Source organism: Nannobrachium achirus, assembly GCF_963921795.1.
Source record: "Nannobrachium achirus genome assembly, chromosome: 11".
Classification (NCBI taxonomy): Eukaryota; Metazoa; Chordata; class Actinopteri; order Myctophiformes; family Myctophidae; genus Nannobrachium; species Nannobrachium achirus.
In genome coordinates this window covers 53,370,482-53,384,585 of record NC_137820.1, presented here as the reverse complement: position 1 = coordinate 53,384,585, position 14,104 = coordinate 53,370,482, and the positions used below count along the sequence as shown (strand labels likewise).

Genomic DNA, 14,104 nt, shown 5'->3' with positions numbered 1-14,104 from the left:
ACAGTATAAAGTAAAGAGAGTGAACTTAATTTTGATGTTATTTTTAACCATTTAAGCCCTTATTTCAAATAGCTCATGGAAAAGCTCACAACATGTTGCAAATCAATGTGAGCTGCTAGGTTTGTATTTTTGAAAATGTACACCTATAATGACATGCCCAAAATAGGGATGCCATGTTGAAAGCGGTTTCAAATCTTGACACATCAGCTGGATAATTGGCGATAACAATGTGAAAAAGGTTGAATAGTGACAGATATATCAGCTTAATTGGTATATTGGTTTGGATCTAGTAAATTCTATTTTGTTGAGTATCAGTGCCCGTGAGGACCACAGTATTGAGGACATTGTCCTCAGTTCAGTTACATTTGTTCGTTTCAATGTGACCATGATGAGTCTGATCACCCCAGGCAGGTCAAGTGTGGACAAAATTAAAACTTTGTTTCAATTTGTTCTGATGGCAGGTGCCGCATTGACATGAGAAGTGTAAAGGGCTGTCCATAGTGTCTCCGACCACCAAACTTTTCATCAGAAAGGTCCTGTTTAACTACAAAATGACTTCACTCGCAACTTCTAAAAAGCATTACCCGGAAATTGAGTTTAGAAAGCTGCACGTCGGAAAGTCATACCTTTCTGACGAAAGGTTTGGTGGTCGGAGACAGTATGGACAGCCCTTTACAGTAACCAGACATGCGCTCAGCTCCATTGCCAGTCTGCTCCATATTTGCATAGGGTTGAGTCCTCCGTGTATAACAGTGTAAGACGATGGGAACTCCCTTGGTGAGAGTGCACTCCACATTTCCTGTCTCTCTGTTCACTGTGTCTATCAAAAATGAAGCAGAAATTCTGAAGAATTATCTTAAAAAAACAAACAAACCTGCTCTTGTACAGCACTGGATAAAATGCTCAACTGAATGACACTTTAAGCATGAAATCATATGCATATAAACAAACTGCAGACTGGCTGGAGTTGTGCAAGTTACCTCTGATATATAGAACACCATAGTTTTCCACTTCAGAGGATTTTATTATTTAAAAAATGTTGACTTTATGTTAAGACTTTGCACAGTGAGTCATTATCTTGCCTCAGTGAACATAATCTGAGAATTGAAGGATCATCTTTGCACTGAATTGAATTATAGTTGTTGAAACACTTCTGTAGTTTTTTTCTTTCTTTTTTTCTTTTTTCTTTTTTTTTTACTACAGTAAACAAATCTGTCCTGTACAAACCAAGATTTAATTCTTTAGCTGAGCTAATACTGTCTGCAACTGTTATTTGCCTTTTATGTTTTCAAGTTGTCTCATCATTGCATTGTTGATACACTACGAAGAGACAATAGTCAACATTGATATTGAATGATAACCAAATGCAGTATTTAATACTGCAAATATGTTTGGAATGATCTTTGCTTTATGATGATGCTGTATTTTTCTATCCTGTTCTATTGCTCAGTCTTGCTTTGGTTGTTTCTCAATCCTGCCTGCACAGAAAAAGAAACAGACGTTTCCTATCGATTTCTGCTTCTGAGTGCTTTATCGTTGACTGTACTATTGTGTAACGCTGAGGTACTGTGAGTTGTGAGCGATGCAGTTGTTTTATCCAGACACGTGTCATAATCACCAGATCTCAATTATGGTCCAGTGGGGAGAAACGGTCAACATTATGACTGCTGTCTTGGTAGCAAGGCAATGTTGTTAAACGGGCACTTTTGTTACTAGCAATCCTCTTGAAAATGTGAAAACAGTATTGCTTTTCAATATTATATTTGGCCTTCTTTGGTGTGGCTTGTATGATGTTTGTATTTTAATAATATATTTTAGAAATGTACATTATGCTTCATTTGATAAGACAGTGAAGAGACCGGTCCAGGAAGTTATACTGTGTGTGTGTGTGTGTGTGTGTGTGTGTGTGTGTGTGTGTGTGTGTGTGTGTGTGTGTGTGTGTGTGTGTGTGTGTGTGTGTGTGTGTGTGTGTGTGTGTGTGTGTGTGTGTGTGTGTGTGTGTGTGTGTGTGTGTGTGTGTGTGTGTGTGTGTGTGTGTGTGTGTGTGTGTGTGTGTGTGTGTGTGTGTGTGTGCGCGCGTGTGCGCGCTTTTGTTGAAATGATTCACTCTGTCTTAACTGATCACATTTCAAACTTTTGTACGTGAATGTTAAATAATAAAGTCAAATCATGAATTGAACACCATCGGGTCATTTTGCTGGAATATTTCTCTTCTTTCATCTATTGGAAGCAATAGTAGCTTAGATATGTTTCTGTTCTTAGTGACCAATAGAGAATTAGAGACTTTCACCATCTTGGATCAAATCGATCCCAGGTGACAGTATACAATGTATCAATATCCTCTCAAATTCTGAAATTGCTTCCCAAAATGATGTGTGAAATTTAAGAAATGTCTTAATCTTAAGTACCGTAATAAGACACACATTTTACTGAACACATGGTTGTGAAAATACTGAAGGCATAAAAGTGAACAATATGTAGGTTTAAAAATGTTATATTGACCCTGAACTTATGAAAAATGTAAAGCTTGTTTTGCATGCCACTCCAGCTCATATACACGAGGGGTTTATGATGATGATACCATTTATTGATCTTATTATGGAGTTATATATAACATTGAGGAAGTTTGCAAATTATCTCCCACTGATGACATTTCAGAGGGAGTTCCACTGGCAGGCTAAGTAAAGCCTCATTTATGTTGCTTGACACCACCATGCAACGAAGTATAAGTGGGCTTAAAAGATGTCATTGCTAGACTCCTCTAATAGGTATTGTTGTTGGTGTGTTCCATGATGGCCATCAGAGCAAGCCAAGTCTCCTTGGCAGTGGGGAGAATCTGATTGGCTGGCAGGATGAATCCATAGCGACCGGTGTCCCTGAGCTCGAAGGTGTAGGAGTACTTGATACCCTGGTTGTAGGTCCAGTCGATGGTTCCTCCGCTGGCTTGGTCTGAAGTGGGATAAAACACGATTTATCCTTGGTTATTTGGTTGTGTCCAACTGGTACAATAGGCCAGCTTATTAGGCCCTCTGAGCCTTAACAATAGTCTAAATCAGTGGTTCAGTCCCTCAACCTTTTTAGGCCGCGACCCCCAAAATAATCATATTTTAACCGGGGACCCCCCACCCTGATGAGCACTAAGAGTTGAGGCATTACATTTTGTATAGCACGGTTGTGAAAATAGTAGATCTACATGCTCACAACGCCTCGCGTTGCGAGGCGTTGTGAGCATGTAGATCGGCTATTTTCACAATTTCTGCCTCTAATATTTGACAATTTGGCCAATGTTTAATTTGTCATTTTAGAGGTATTAAATTGTCACATTAGAAATGTGCATATATACAGTACACTTAAACTTTATGTTGGTTTGTTTACTTTTGAGTGAGAAAACAATGTTTCACATTAAGTTAATCATCTGGAGACCCCCCCCCCCCCCCCCCCACTGTCGGACTCAGAACCCATTTGTGGATCACAAACCAATTTTTATGGGTCACGATTTGAGTCCAAATCTTTTTTCTTTTTTTTTTCAAATTAAATTGTATAAAATGTATACATTTTAAAACAAGCAAACAAACAAATCTTAGTGAATGTAATGTCTTCGCTAGTTTGGGTAAATTACCATCTGATTAGACTTACAGATAGTATTGATGATGCTTCCATATCTGTAGCGGGTGCCATACAGGGAAGCCAGGTCAGTAATGGCCTTCTTAGCCAGTGCGTGCTGTGGGCAGAAACATACAAACATTACGATATACTGCATCATAGATTGAATTTTCATTCTAAACCTCTTTTAGCCTATAATGTTACAAATGGTATGTTTTTATGTTATAAATAAGTCGGCTCTAATCACTCAATATTATAATTATATTCTTTAAATTATGGACTACTGCTACACTGTAGTTATCAAGTCACTCTGATCATGATGAGTGTTAACTAAAATCCTAAAATGGAGTAAAAATGGAGTTAAATGAAATGCTAAATAAAAGATTCACAGTCATAATAGAGCTTGTGAACACTTTGGATCATTCTCTATACACTGTGCTAATTTAATTCTGAGAGTGTACTAATGGATCCTTACATGTCTAACTCTGCAAGTGTACAGTATGAATGGAACCATCGTACTCTCAGTTAAACTAAACTAACATGTGTAGTCTGGAATGGAAGTGAATCGACGCACCAGCTCAGGCTGGTCCTTGGCAGGGGTCCTGGTGTATCCGTAGGGGTACAGCAGCATCTGGGAGTAGGCGTGGATGGAGACGAAGGACTTGATGTTGCCGTGAGACTTCACAAAGTCCACGATGGACTTGACCTCAGACTCTGAGTGAGCGCTGGGTCCACGGTAGGTCTCGGAGCAGGGGCTGCCACTGGCACCAGCGCCTAGGATGGAACATTCAAACAATGACAAAAGAACCGATCACTGACAACTGCCATGTCCTCGAAACATATCTGAGGGAGCAAATCAATTAGTGAGGGGGAATATCAATATGTTTAGGTTCATGCACATGCATATAACAAAAGATATGCATGAAGAAGTATATTTGATTGCTTACTTATTTAGATTTATATACTAAAACTGTGTTTTTTAATGTTTCTTGCCTCAGGGCAAGTCCAGGGCCGGTTCCTGGCATAAGCAATATAAGCGGTCGCTTAGGGCCACAACCAAAGCATGTATCCCCTATCCAAAAACTAGCGTTATTATTCTAATATGCCCTCCCCTTTCCTCCTTCCCCATAATCCCCAATTTCATTCTAGCCTAGGCCTGGCTGCCTTGATTCATGAGCAAGTCAATATGCCTCCAAAAAGAATATTTTGATCTGTTGCTGCAGATTATTTTGGGGGGCTACCTAAAATAATCTTGCATAGGGCCACCTGAATCCTAGAACCGGCACTGAGGGCAACATTGTGCAGACCACCTTTGTTCATCACCATAGGCTGACTTCCAGGCTGAAAGCCTGGAATGCCCAAGATGGCTTGCATGCCCAAGATCTCACAGGCGGGAGTGCAGACAGTGTCTGTTTGTGGTGGTTCTAAAACGTTCATGTTGTGCATGCCTGCATGGAGTTGTTTAGGCTGACTGAGGGCCCCCAGATCCCTTTACAATTGAATCAATGAACGATGAATTATTATGGGGTGAAATAACTTTTATTCATCCAATAATAAAAGGTAGTATCATAGAGAGTTAACTCTTCAATTTTGAACATAGCAATTCAATAAAGGCATATAATGACGATGCTGGTGGAATGCCTTGGTTTCTGCTTTTCATTAGTTTCATTAGAAATAACATTGTGGGGAAAAAACTGCACCATATTCAATCAATTATCATGCATCTGTCCTGCATTATTATTCTTAGTGGATGTTTAACAATGCAGATTCCAGTGCATATGCCAAAAGAAAAACCTGCCTGGGGACATTACGGTAGCAATACTGTTATATATTATACGTTTTAATTGTTTAAATGAATGTGTACAGTTAATTAATCACAACAATTATATGAAAATGTATTTTTACCTCCAAAGCCAGCATCCCAATTTCTGTTGGGATCAACTCCCATACAGGAACTGCCACGGTTGGGTTTCCTGGTCTTACGCCACATACGGTTCTGTAAAAATATCAATAAATCAATGATTAGTGGGTGAATAGAGTTTATTGCTTTGGATTTAGTGAGCCAGCTACAGTAGTGTCACAAATCTCAGCCTCAAACCTTATTGAACAATTAATTGTATAATCAACCAATTTGCCAAACAGACAATGGCAAGATACTGTAACTATCTATGTAACTATAAAATATGTATATTTATATCAAGCAGTGGTTCTCAAACTTCTTAATGGACCTCCTTAACGCTGAGAGTTACAGACCCGTAAGTGTCCATAAAAATAAAAATAAACTCAAGGAACGCCGAGGGTGGAAACGAATTAAAACTTAGGAAGTTCATTATTAATCATCTATAGCTATCTATAGCATGGAAAATCAAATCACATGTTATTATATGTTATTTTGTTTCTATTTGAGGAGGTATAAGTTGAAAGTACAAAACATATCTTTTCTATATGGATTTTATGTGGGACTCACGTTGGTGTGGGTGTAGGCAAAACCATCAGGGTTGGTCACAATTTCCAGGAAGATGTCCATCTTGTTCAGGATGGCAGTCAGGGCAGCATCACGTCCATAGTCAGTTGTAATCTACAGCAGCCAGTGAAGAGAAAGGTCATTCAGTAGGGCTCCATTAGTCATCATCGTCTACTGTACATGGTGTACTGTATTGTTACACATTTGACATTTACTTATAGTGCCCCCATCTGGCTAATTGAGGCACTGAATATGCATCATTGTCTAAGCATGTTGTAAGATGTTACAACAGAGGAAGAGGAAGTTGAGTAATAAACCACTACATGGTTAATCTCTAATATAAACTGGAGAGTAACCGTTAGGGTTTTACAATCTACCAGCTTGCATCCAAGAAACTAATTTGAAAAACAAACAGAAACAGGGAAAAAAATAACATTTATCTATCTAAGTAGCTACCTTCTTGGCAAACCAGGTACCACTGGCCTGAGTGACCCATTCCCTGGAGTGGATACCGGTGTCAATCCAGATGGCGGGACGATTGGCACCAGTGCTGAACTATGAAAGAGAATAGTTGCACATGAGCAGAGATTCTTTCGAGAAATATGGACTAGGGGTTATTGTTTATTACGAAGATTCTTTTTATACATTGTCTCAGCAGGACTTGTATCACCAACTATCCCAATACTACCAATTATGGTCTAAGCATTGGCATAGAATAGAGTAGTAGAATCATCATGTTTCATATGGTGGTAAATTCTTTATCTGTTCAAAATGCATCTGTTGCAGGCTGTACCTTGAGCACATTGAGGGGACGACCCTCGTAGCTCTGACCAATCACAATCTTGCTGACGAGGCTGGGGTTCTCAGCCACCAGCATATCCTGGAATCTGTAGATCTGAAGAAAGGACAAAGTTACAGACAACTCTAACCTTGACTTGAGGCTCCAACAAACATTGCACCCATTTGTTACAAATATCCATCATTATCACATGGCCTCATATAGTAGTTCTCATGTACAATACGTATTGCTTATCACCAATTCAGGTTAGGGTTGAGTGTTATGAGTTAATACCTTAAAATGTGTTTTATGTCTGTTAAACTTAAACTTTATAGTTTTAATGTCACAAAATATTTCTCTGGTTGTGGTAGTGTGCGCGCGCGCGCGTGCGTGCGTGCGTGCGTGCGTGCGTGTGTGTGTGTGTGTGTTTTGGTACTAACTTCGCTGATGGTGTGGTAATTGGAATAGTCAAAACCATCAGTATTCCTGGGCTGGGCAAAGCGAGCAGCAGACATCATCTGGTCTTTCTCCTCATCCAACATGACCTGCAGGAAAAGGGCATGAGGTCAAGCGTTGCTATACTCAAAATGTAATGGCATTGGCAAAACCTTATGTATTGGGATAATATCTTTCCAAAAATAAATAATAAATTGGCAGGGAAACTGGAGACTAAAATAGCAATGAACTCACCAATCTATTGTCTACTATTTGTTTTTTTTACACCACAGAATAGCTGGTAGTAAATTTCATTACTGCTTTTCCATAACCCTTCCATTCAAATGTGTCTCTTCTTTGAGTGTCCATATTACCTGCAGGTCACGGATCATGATGGAGTACTGGAGGTTCTGATTCTCCAGGAAGGCTTTGACAGCCTGCAGGCTGTGGAAAGGCACTCTCAAATCAACAGGGGTAGAGACATCTGTGACGTCCCTCCAGAAGTCCAGCTGAGAGGAAAGACACACATTATCCATTTCACTAGGAGAGACCAAGCATCAGACAAAATATAGATTTAAGGTTGTTTATTATAAGACCGAGACTGGTCGTTTATGGGCACATCGCATGCGTGGCATGAGATGTGTGGCATAAACGGCCAAGAATGCAGAGTGCTAATGGTCATTTAAGGTCAGCACCACACGCAAGCGTGCAGTGTGCAGCTTAGATGGTCAAGGGCACGAACAACATTTAGGTTTTGGTGTATGGTCGTTTATGGACTGATCACATGCGCGGCATGTGTGGCATGAACGGCCAAGAATGCAGAGTGCTAATGTACATCTAAGGTCAGCACTACACGCAAGTGTGCAGTGTGCGGCTTAGATGGCCAAGGGCACGAACAACATTTAGCTTTTGGAGTATGGTCGTTTATGGACGCATTGCATGGGACATGCAGCATAAACAGCCGAGATGCTGTGCGAAATAGTCATCTAAGGACATCACAACACGCAAGCGTGCTGTGTGCGGCTTAGATGGCTAAGACGCCCGAACAGCATGGGGGAGACGGCACGGGCATCACGGCATGAATGCCGTAGGTGCCGGCTTGGTCATCGGGGCATGGATGACATGGGGGTGCCAGCATAGTCATCTAAGGTCACGCACCATGCGAGTATGGTGTGTGCAGCTTGGATGGCCAAGGGCGTGAAATGACACTCTGAGTGCGTGGTCATCTAAGGTCAGCACCACACGCAAGCGCATAGTGTGCAGCTTAGATGGCCATGGGCACGAGAATGACATTTGGGGTGCTGGCATGATCATCGAAGGTCATCACCACAAGACGTGTAGTGTGCAGCTTAGATGGTCAGGAGCATGGACGGAGGATGGCAGGCATGAGGGGGGAGTTTCCGGGGGGTCGCAGACCCAGGTACTTTGGCTTAGGGGTCAAGAGCACGCGTCCGTGCTGGAGTATGTAGAGAGACCCCACTTGGAACCTGTAGAGAGGATAGAGGTGAAATGAAAAGACGAGGGAGGGAGGGTGGGTTACTGGAAACTATGCACGCCGCCATTTTTTCAAGTCGGGTTTATATACCACCGTGATTGGTGGAGGAGGAGTTGACGGCTTGATAGGAGATAGGTGAGTGGTTGGCACAGGGTGGCATGGGTGGAGTTACCGGTGGCTGGTTAGGGGTGGTAGATTGTCCTCTGCTTGGCCATATCTCCTCCCGAACTTAAATTGTTCCAACTCGATTTCCAGATTATTGTTAGTTATTACGTGGGTATGTCTACATTCTCATGCACATTTTTATTTTATTTTATTATTATCATTATTATTTAGTATTATTAATAGTATTATTACGTTTTTCAGACAATTAGACAAGATAACAGAGTCGGACATATACACAAGACAAAAAACATACAAGAAATCATATATACAGATAATAATATCTAGACAATAAAATAAACAAGAGGGCAAATAAAAATAAAATAATCAAGTGGTAAAAAGCTTCAGAATAAGAGGGTGCAAACTCCCTATAGCCTGTATCTCACCACGGTGGAGTCACCACCCCGATGGGAGGAGGAAAAACCCTGTGACCTCTCTGTGCGCAAGTGAGGGTGGGATGTCGATTACATCACAACAAGACTTATATAAAGATCGTAAGCCAACCTAAATCAGGGGCTCCCTTACAAAAAGCTTTTATTTCTTTTAAGTGATTTACTTGAGTGAAATGTGAATTTCTCCCCCATGCTATTTTTGAAACTTTGAAACGACATGCCAAAATAGGGCCACCACCAGGGTTAATGTGTTAATGAGAACTCCTGGCCCACCTGCAGGTGTTCCATGTCCTCCAGGCTCCTGATCAGACGGAGCTGGGCCTCATCCTTGGCAGTGACACGGAGCACCTGGTGCCTGTGAAGCAGGGACGTGCAGAGAATGTTAGAGAGGCAGGGGCTGAAATTTCTAAAAGGGCCCTTTGGTATCGAAAATAGCCGACCTCCAAGCTCACAACGCGTTGCACTGCGACGCGTTGTGAGCTTGGAGGTCGGCTATTTTCGGTGCTTGATACCACAGCGTAAAGCATGGATTTCTACACAGAGAGGGCAATTCTTTCAACATAGGATGCTGCATTCAAGTTCAGGAGAGTTTGGACATAGCAATTCTCTTGAATGCTGCCTTCAGATATGCACGGAAAGAGTGCATTTGCATTTCTTTCACCAGAGTGAAAAATGCATTCATTGAGAGGGCACTTTTTTATAGACGGGTAAAAGGTGTCTATCATCCAGTGTCTGAGTTTCGGACCACAGGAGGAGGAAAAAAAGCTTGACAGATTTCATGCGGTTCAATGGGTCTGCCGGTCTGCTTAAGCATCACTAGGATTCAAATCAGATTATAGATTCCAATTGTGAATATCTTTCATTTGTTAATGTTTTATACAGTGCAGTGATAACAATATGTGTTTTTGCCTTGGCCTTTTCTCATGATCAATGGTATTACTGTAAATCATCACTGTCAGGCAGAAACCTTGTATCTCCAAGTTTCAAATGTGTTTGTTTTTTGGTAAATTAAAGCCCTACTTCATCATACAAAAGTGTCGCACAAAAGTTGTGAAAATAGCAGATCTACACTATTTTTTTTCTTTTCTTTTTAAAGCAAGGTTTTGGACATTCAAGGTTTCCAACCAACAATGACAAAATACTATGTGTATAATGTTCTGTATTCCTATAGTGCCTTTTTTTAATCTATGAAATTGATGCGGGCCAGATGGCTATTTGAAAACTTTGGACAGACTGCCTTATATACACAATAATAACTATATTGGCTTACAATTAAAAAATATATAATAAATAAAGATTTGTGGTGAGATAACTTCATATGCTGATAGAACTGCATGTGTAATCGAACATTACAGGTGCAGAAAGAAATGCAGTCATACTCCTCCTCCAAACAAGAGCCCAGAACAAGAGCTCTTTCATTGTTCCAGGTCTCTTTGGAGAGAAACAGTATATTGTTAAGACATGTGAAAAACACCTTTCTTTTTAAAGCTAGATACAATTTTTATCCAAATAGTGTAAATAGGAAGGTTGACAGTGAAAAGAGAGAATCCAAAGAATTCGAATTCAAATATACTCGGACCAGGTGGACTGTGAGGGGTTCAGTGCCACAGTGCACCCCTGACAGATTTGTGATTGTGTCTGTGCTTTGATTTTCTCTCAACATGGATAAAATAATATAAGTATACCATATCTTCAGGTGGGTGTAGAATCTCTATTTCGACTTTATAGCCTATATTTGGGACTGTCAGTTAGATATTGTACATTATTTACAAACTATATGTTTGTATGTTTCGCCAGATATTATCACTGGTGGGACAGTTCTGGCTGGCCTGTTGCCTACCCACAGGCCTATCCCATCACAGCCTGCTTCCCTGTGCTATATATCACTGTAGTAAGTTTCTGAATAATCTTTATCCATGGGGACAATACATGTTATGCATTATCAATGAAACTACATTTATCCAAAAAGCATTAGTGGTATTTGAACCCTATATTGTAAAATACATTGGTTCACTTACCCCTCAAAAGTGTCTTCGCCGAGAACGGCTACAACCAGCGCAGTCAGTACAAGCAGCCCCTTCATGGTGAAGCACAAGCAGAAAGACACGGGACAACCGCTATCTTTTATACCTGACATGGATCACATGTCCCAACCACAGCCTTGCTTAAGGTGAAGGATGCAATCGCATTGCAGCTGCTCTCTTTCACACGCCAGCCACAAGATAGCAAATTAAACACTTGTTTCAATTTTCAGCTAGTCTAGTGTGAAAAGCCTTTGTACAAAATGTCTCTCTACATGCTTTAGCTTAAATGTAGCTTTTTCTGAATTCTGCCTCAAGGTTGAAGAGTGAAGATTTGCTTTTTGTGCCTCTGTACTTCACACTTGCATGTGAACTTGTCTCAGGTTGCTCAAGATTGAACAGATTGAGAAAGAGGAAGAGAGACAGAGACAGATATAGAGAGAAAGAGAAAGAGAGAGAGAGAGAGAGAGAGAGAGAGAAATACTTTTTACTAAAGTTTACCAAAGTAATGTCTACTTCTCCTTTATTGACAACAATGTGGAGGTAAATTTAAAGCAGTCGCTTCATGTGCAGGCATACATAGCCTACATAGCCTATGTATACATATACATACTGTACATACATAATACATACTAGTATACTTATACATACATACATGGATACTCACTCACTCACACACACACACGCGCACACGCGCACGCACGCACGCACGCACACACACACACACACACACACACACACACACACACACACACACACACACACACACACACACACACACACACACACACACACACACACACACACACCTTAGTCCATTCCTCATGTGCAGTGGCCTTCAGTTAATGGCCTTCGGTTTGTGTTTTGCTACTTTTGACTCCACTACATTTCCAGGAAGAGAAGAGGTAGCCTACATTACGAATTAACCACTTAAGCCCTATTTCAAATGTGCAGAAAATACAGATCTACAAGCTCTCCGCGCGTGGCGGTGTGACAGGGAGCTGCCCAGGCCAGTACAAACCCAGTCTTCAGTGTCCATTGTGCGTGCGTGCGTGCGTGCGTGCATGCGTGCATGTGTCATCACTTCCCCAAAAAGACACTGCTGACCAATTCAAGTTCAAGAGAATTTCAAAGGTGCTTGCACACACACACACGCACGCACGCACGCACGCACGCACGCACGCACACACACACACACACACACACACACACACACACACACACACACACACACACACACAGGAGAGAAGGAGAGAATAGAAGTAGGCCTACTAGAACAGTAGGCAGCAACTTCAACTGCATATTTACACACACCATAATGATTTTAGGTTGCTGATAGTGGACAACCCAAGTTGCTGATATTAGTCACTAACATCCCACTGTAGACAATCTAAACTAGTCATTATGCAATGCAGAAGATAACATAACTGGCTGCACAGGAAAAGCAAAGAGACAGGTTGAAATGTTCCACAGCTCCTGAAGGATTATTGATTTACAGACTTGTTCCCAACAGACTTGGTCCTGGAGCCAGGACCCCTTTGCCTGGCTCCAGCCAATAGACCCGCCCACTCTCTGAGTGGACTGCTTCTCTTGGTCTGGAAGTAACCTCGCCTCACCAGGCTTTCTACTGGGAGAAAGCCTGGTCTTCGTTTACAAAACAGGTCGTTTGATCCGGTCTAGACCGGATGGGCTCCTACATCATTTTGTATTCAAAACGGACTACACTTTGGCAGGAAACATCAAACCGGAAACAGTTTCAATCCAGTTAGCGCATGCGCAAGTAGTTTGCGCATGCGCAAGTAGGGGTTAAAACTGTTTCCGGTTTGGTGTTTCCTGCCAAAGTGTAGTCCGTTTTGACTACAGAATTACGTAGGATCCCATCCGCTCCCGACCGGATCAAAAGCCCGAAATTGGAAGCCAGCCCAGACTAGTCTGGAAGTGGCATATGACGCGTCTCTTTCTGTCGGTGTCTTGGCGCACCGACCAATGAAATCAATGCAAGACGGAGGAGGGGTGGGTCTAACTTTTGAAAATCAACAGAAACAGTGGAGGGAGGGTGGCTCACAAGAGCTCTTAATTGCTCCCTTTGAACTTCAAAGGGGTTCTGAACTGCAGTCATTGATTGAGCCATACAAGTGTAAATAGCTCGTTAGTGCTTCTCTCTAATCAATGAAACATCAAAGACAACAACTTGATTCCTGTCATACAGGGGGAGGGGGAATGTTTTGTGTACACAAGTCAAACACAACCCCTCCCACCAGATCTCTTGTGATTGGGAATTTCACATTTTAAATCCCCTCCCCTTTTAAATCAAATAGAATAGGGACAACTTCAGACTCAAGCTCCAGCGCAGAGTCTGAAATCAGGCTAAGGACCCCTGGTAGTGTTGGCTTTACATCCTACCAGGAAATGAATTTCACTCACCTCGTGTAACCTTGAAGTTAAAGCTGTCTAATGAGGGTTATTAGGGTGATTACACAACAACAGCCGACATACAGTCGACTCATGTGTCACACTGCAATGTGTTGTGAGCTTGTAGATAATGCAGAGAATGTTAGAGAGGCAGGTGCTGAAATTAACAAAAGGGCCTTTTGGTGAAAATATCGAAAATAGCAGACCTCCAAGCTGGAGGTCTGCAATTTTCAGTGCTTGATACCACAGCTGAACTAAGCATAATCAAGTGAATACTCTATATGTGGCGTAACGGCATGGATTTCTTCACAGAGAGAGCAATTCTTTCAACATAGGATGCTG

The 14,104-nt window shown here is 41.5% G+C and overlaps 1 protein-coding gene across 1 annotated transcript; it reads right to left on the bottom strand.

Moving 5' to 3' along the window:
* Nucleotides 1–2,614: 2,614 nt before the first annotated feature.
* cpa5 (carboxypeptidase A5) lies at nt 2,615–11,449 on the bottom strand. The gene is made up of 11 exons (XM_080737333.1): nt 11,348–11,449; nt 9,603–9,684; nt 7,655–7,789; nt 7,286–7,390; nt 6,861–6,962; nt 6,524–6,622; nt 6,071–6,181; nt 5,509–5,599; nt 4,178–4,377; nt 3,637–3,721; nt 2,615–2,949 (listed from the first exon to the last, which is right to left on the bottom strand). Exons 1-11 carry the CDS (start codon nt 11,410–11,412, stop codon nt 2,762–2,764), a joined length of 1,263 nt encoding a protein of 420 aa, XP_080593459.1. The 5' UTR covers nt 11,413–11,449; the 3' UTR covers nt 2,615–2,761.
* Between the last annotated feature and the right edge of the window lie 2,655 nt (nt 11,450–14,104).

Bases quoted from the DNA above. Each gene is read 5' to 3' on its own strand.
- cpa5 (XM_080737333.1), bottom strand. From the start codon at position 11,412: ATGAAGGGGCTGCTTGTACTGACTGCGCTGGTTGTAGCCGTTCTCGGC. The intron at 7,790-9,602 runs GTGGGCCAGGAG...CTTTCCTCTCAG, and splicing joins AGGACATGGAACACCTGCAG to CTGGACTTCTGGAGGGACGT. The intron at 3,722-4,177 runs GTGCGTCGATTC...TTCTGCCCACAG, and splicing joins CCAAGGACCAGCCTGAGCTG to CACGCACTGGCTAAGAAGGC.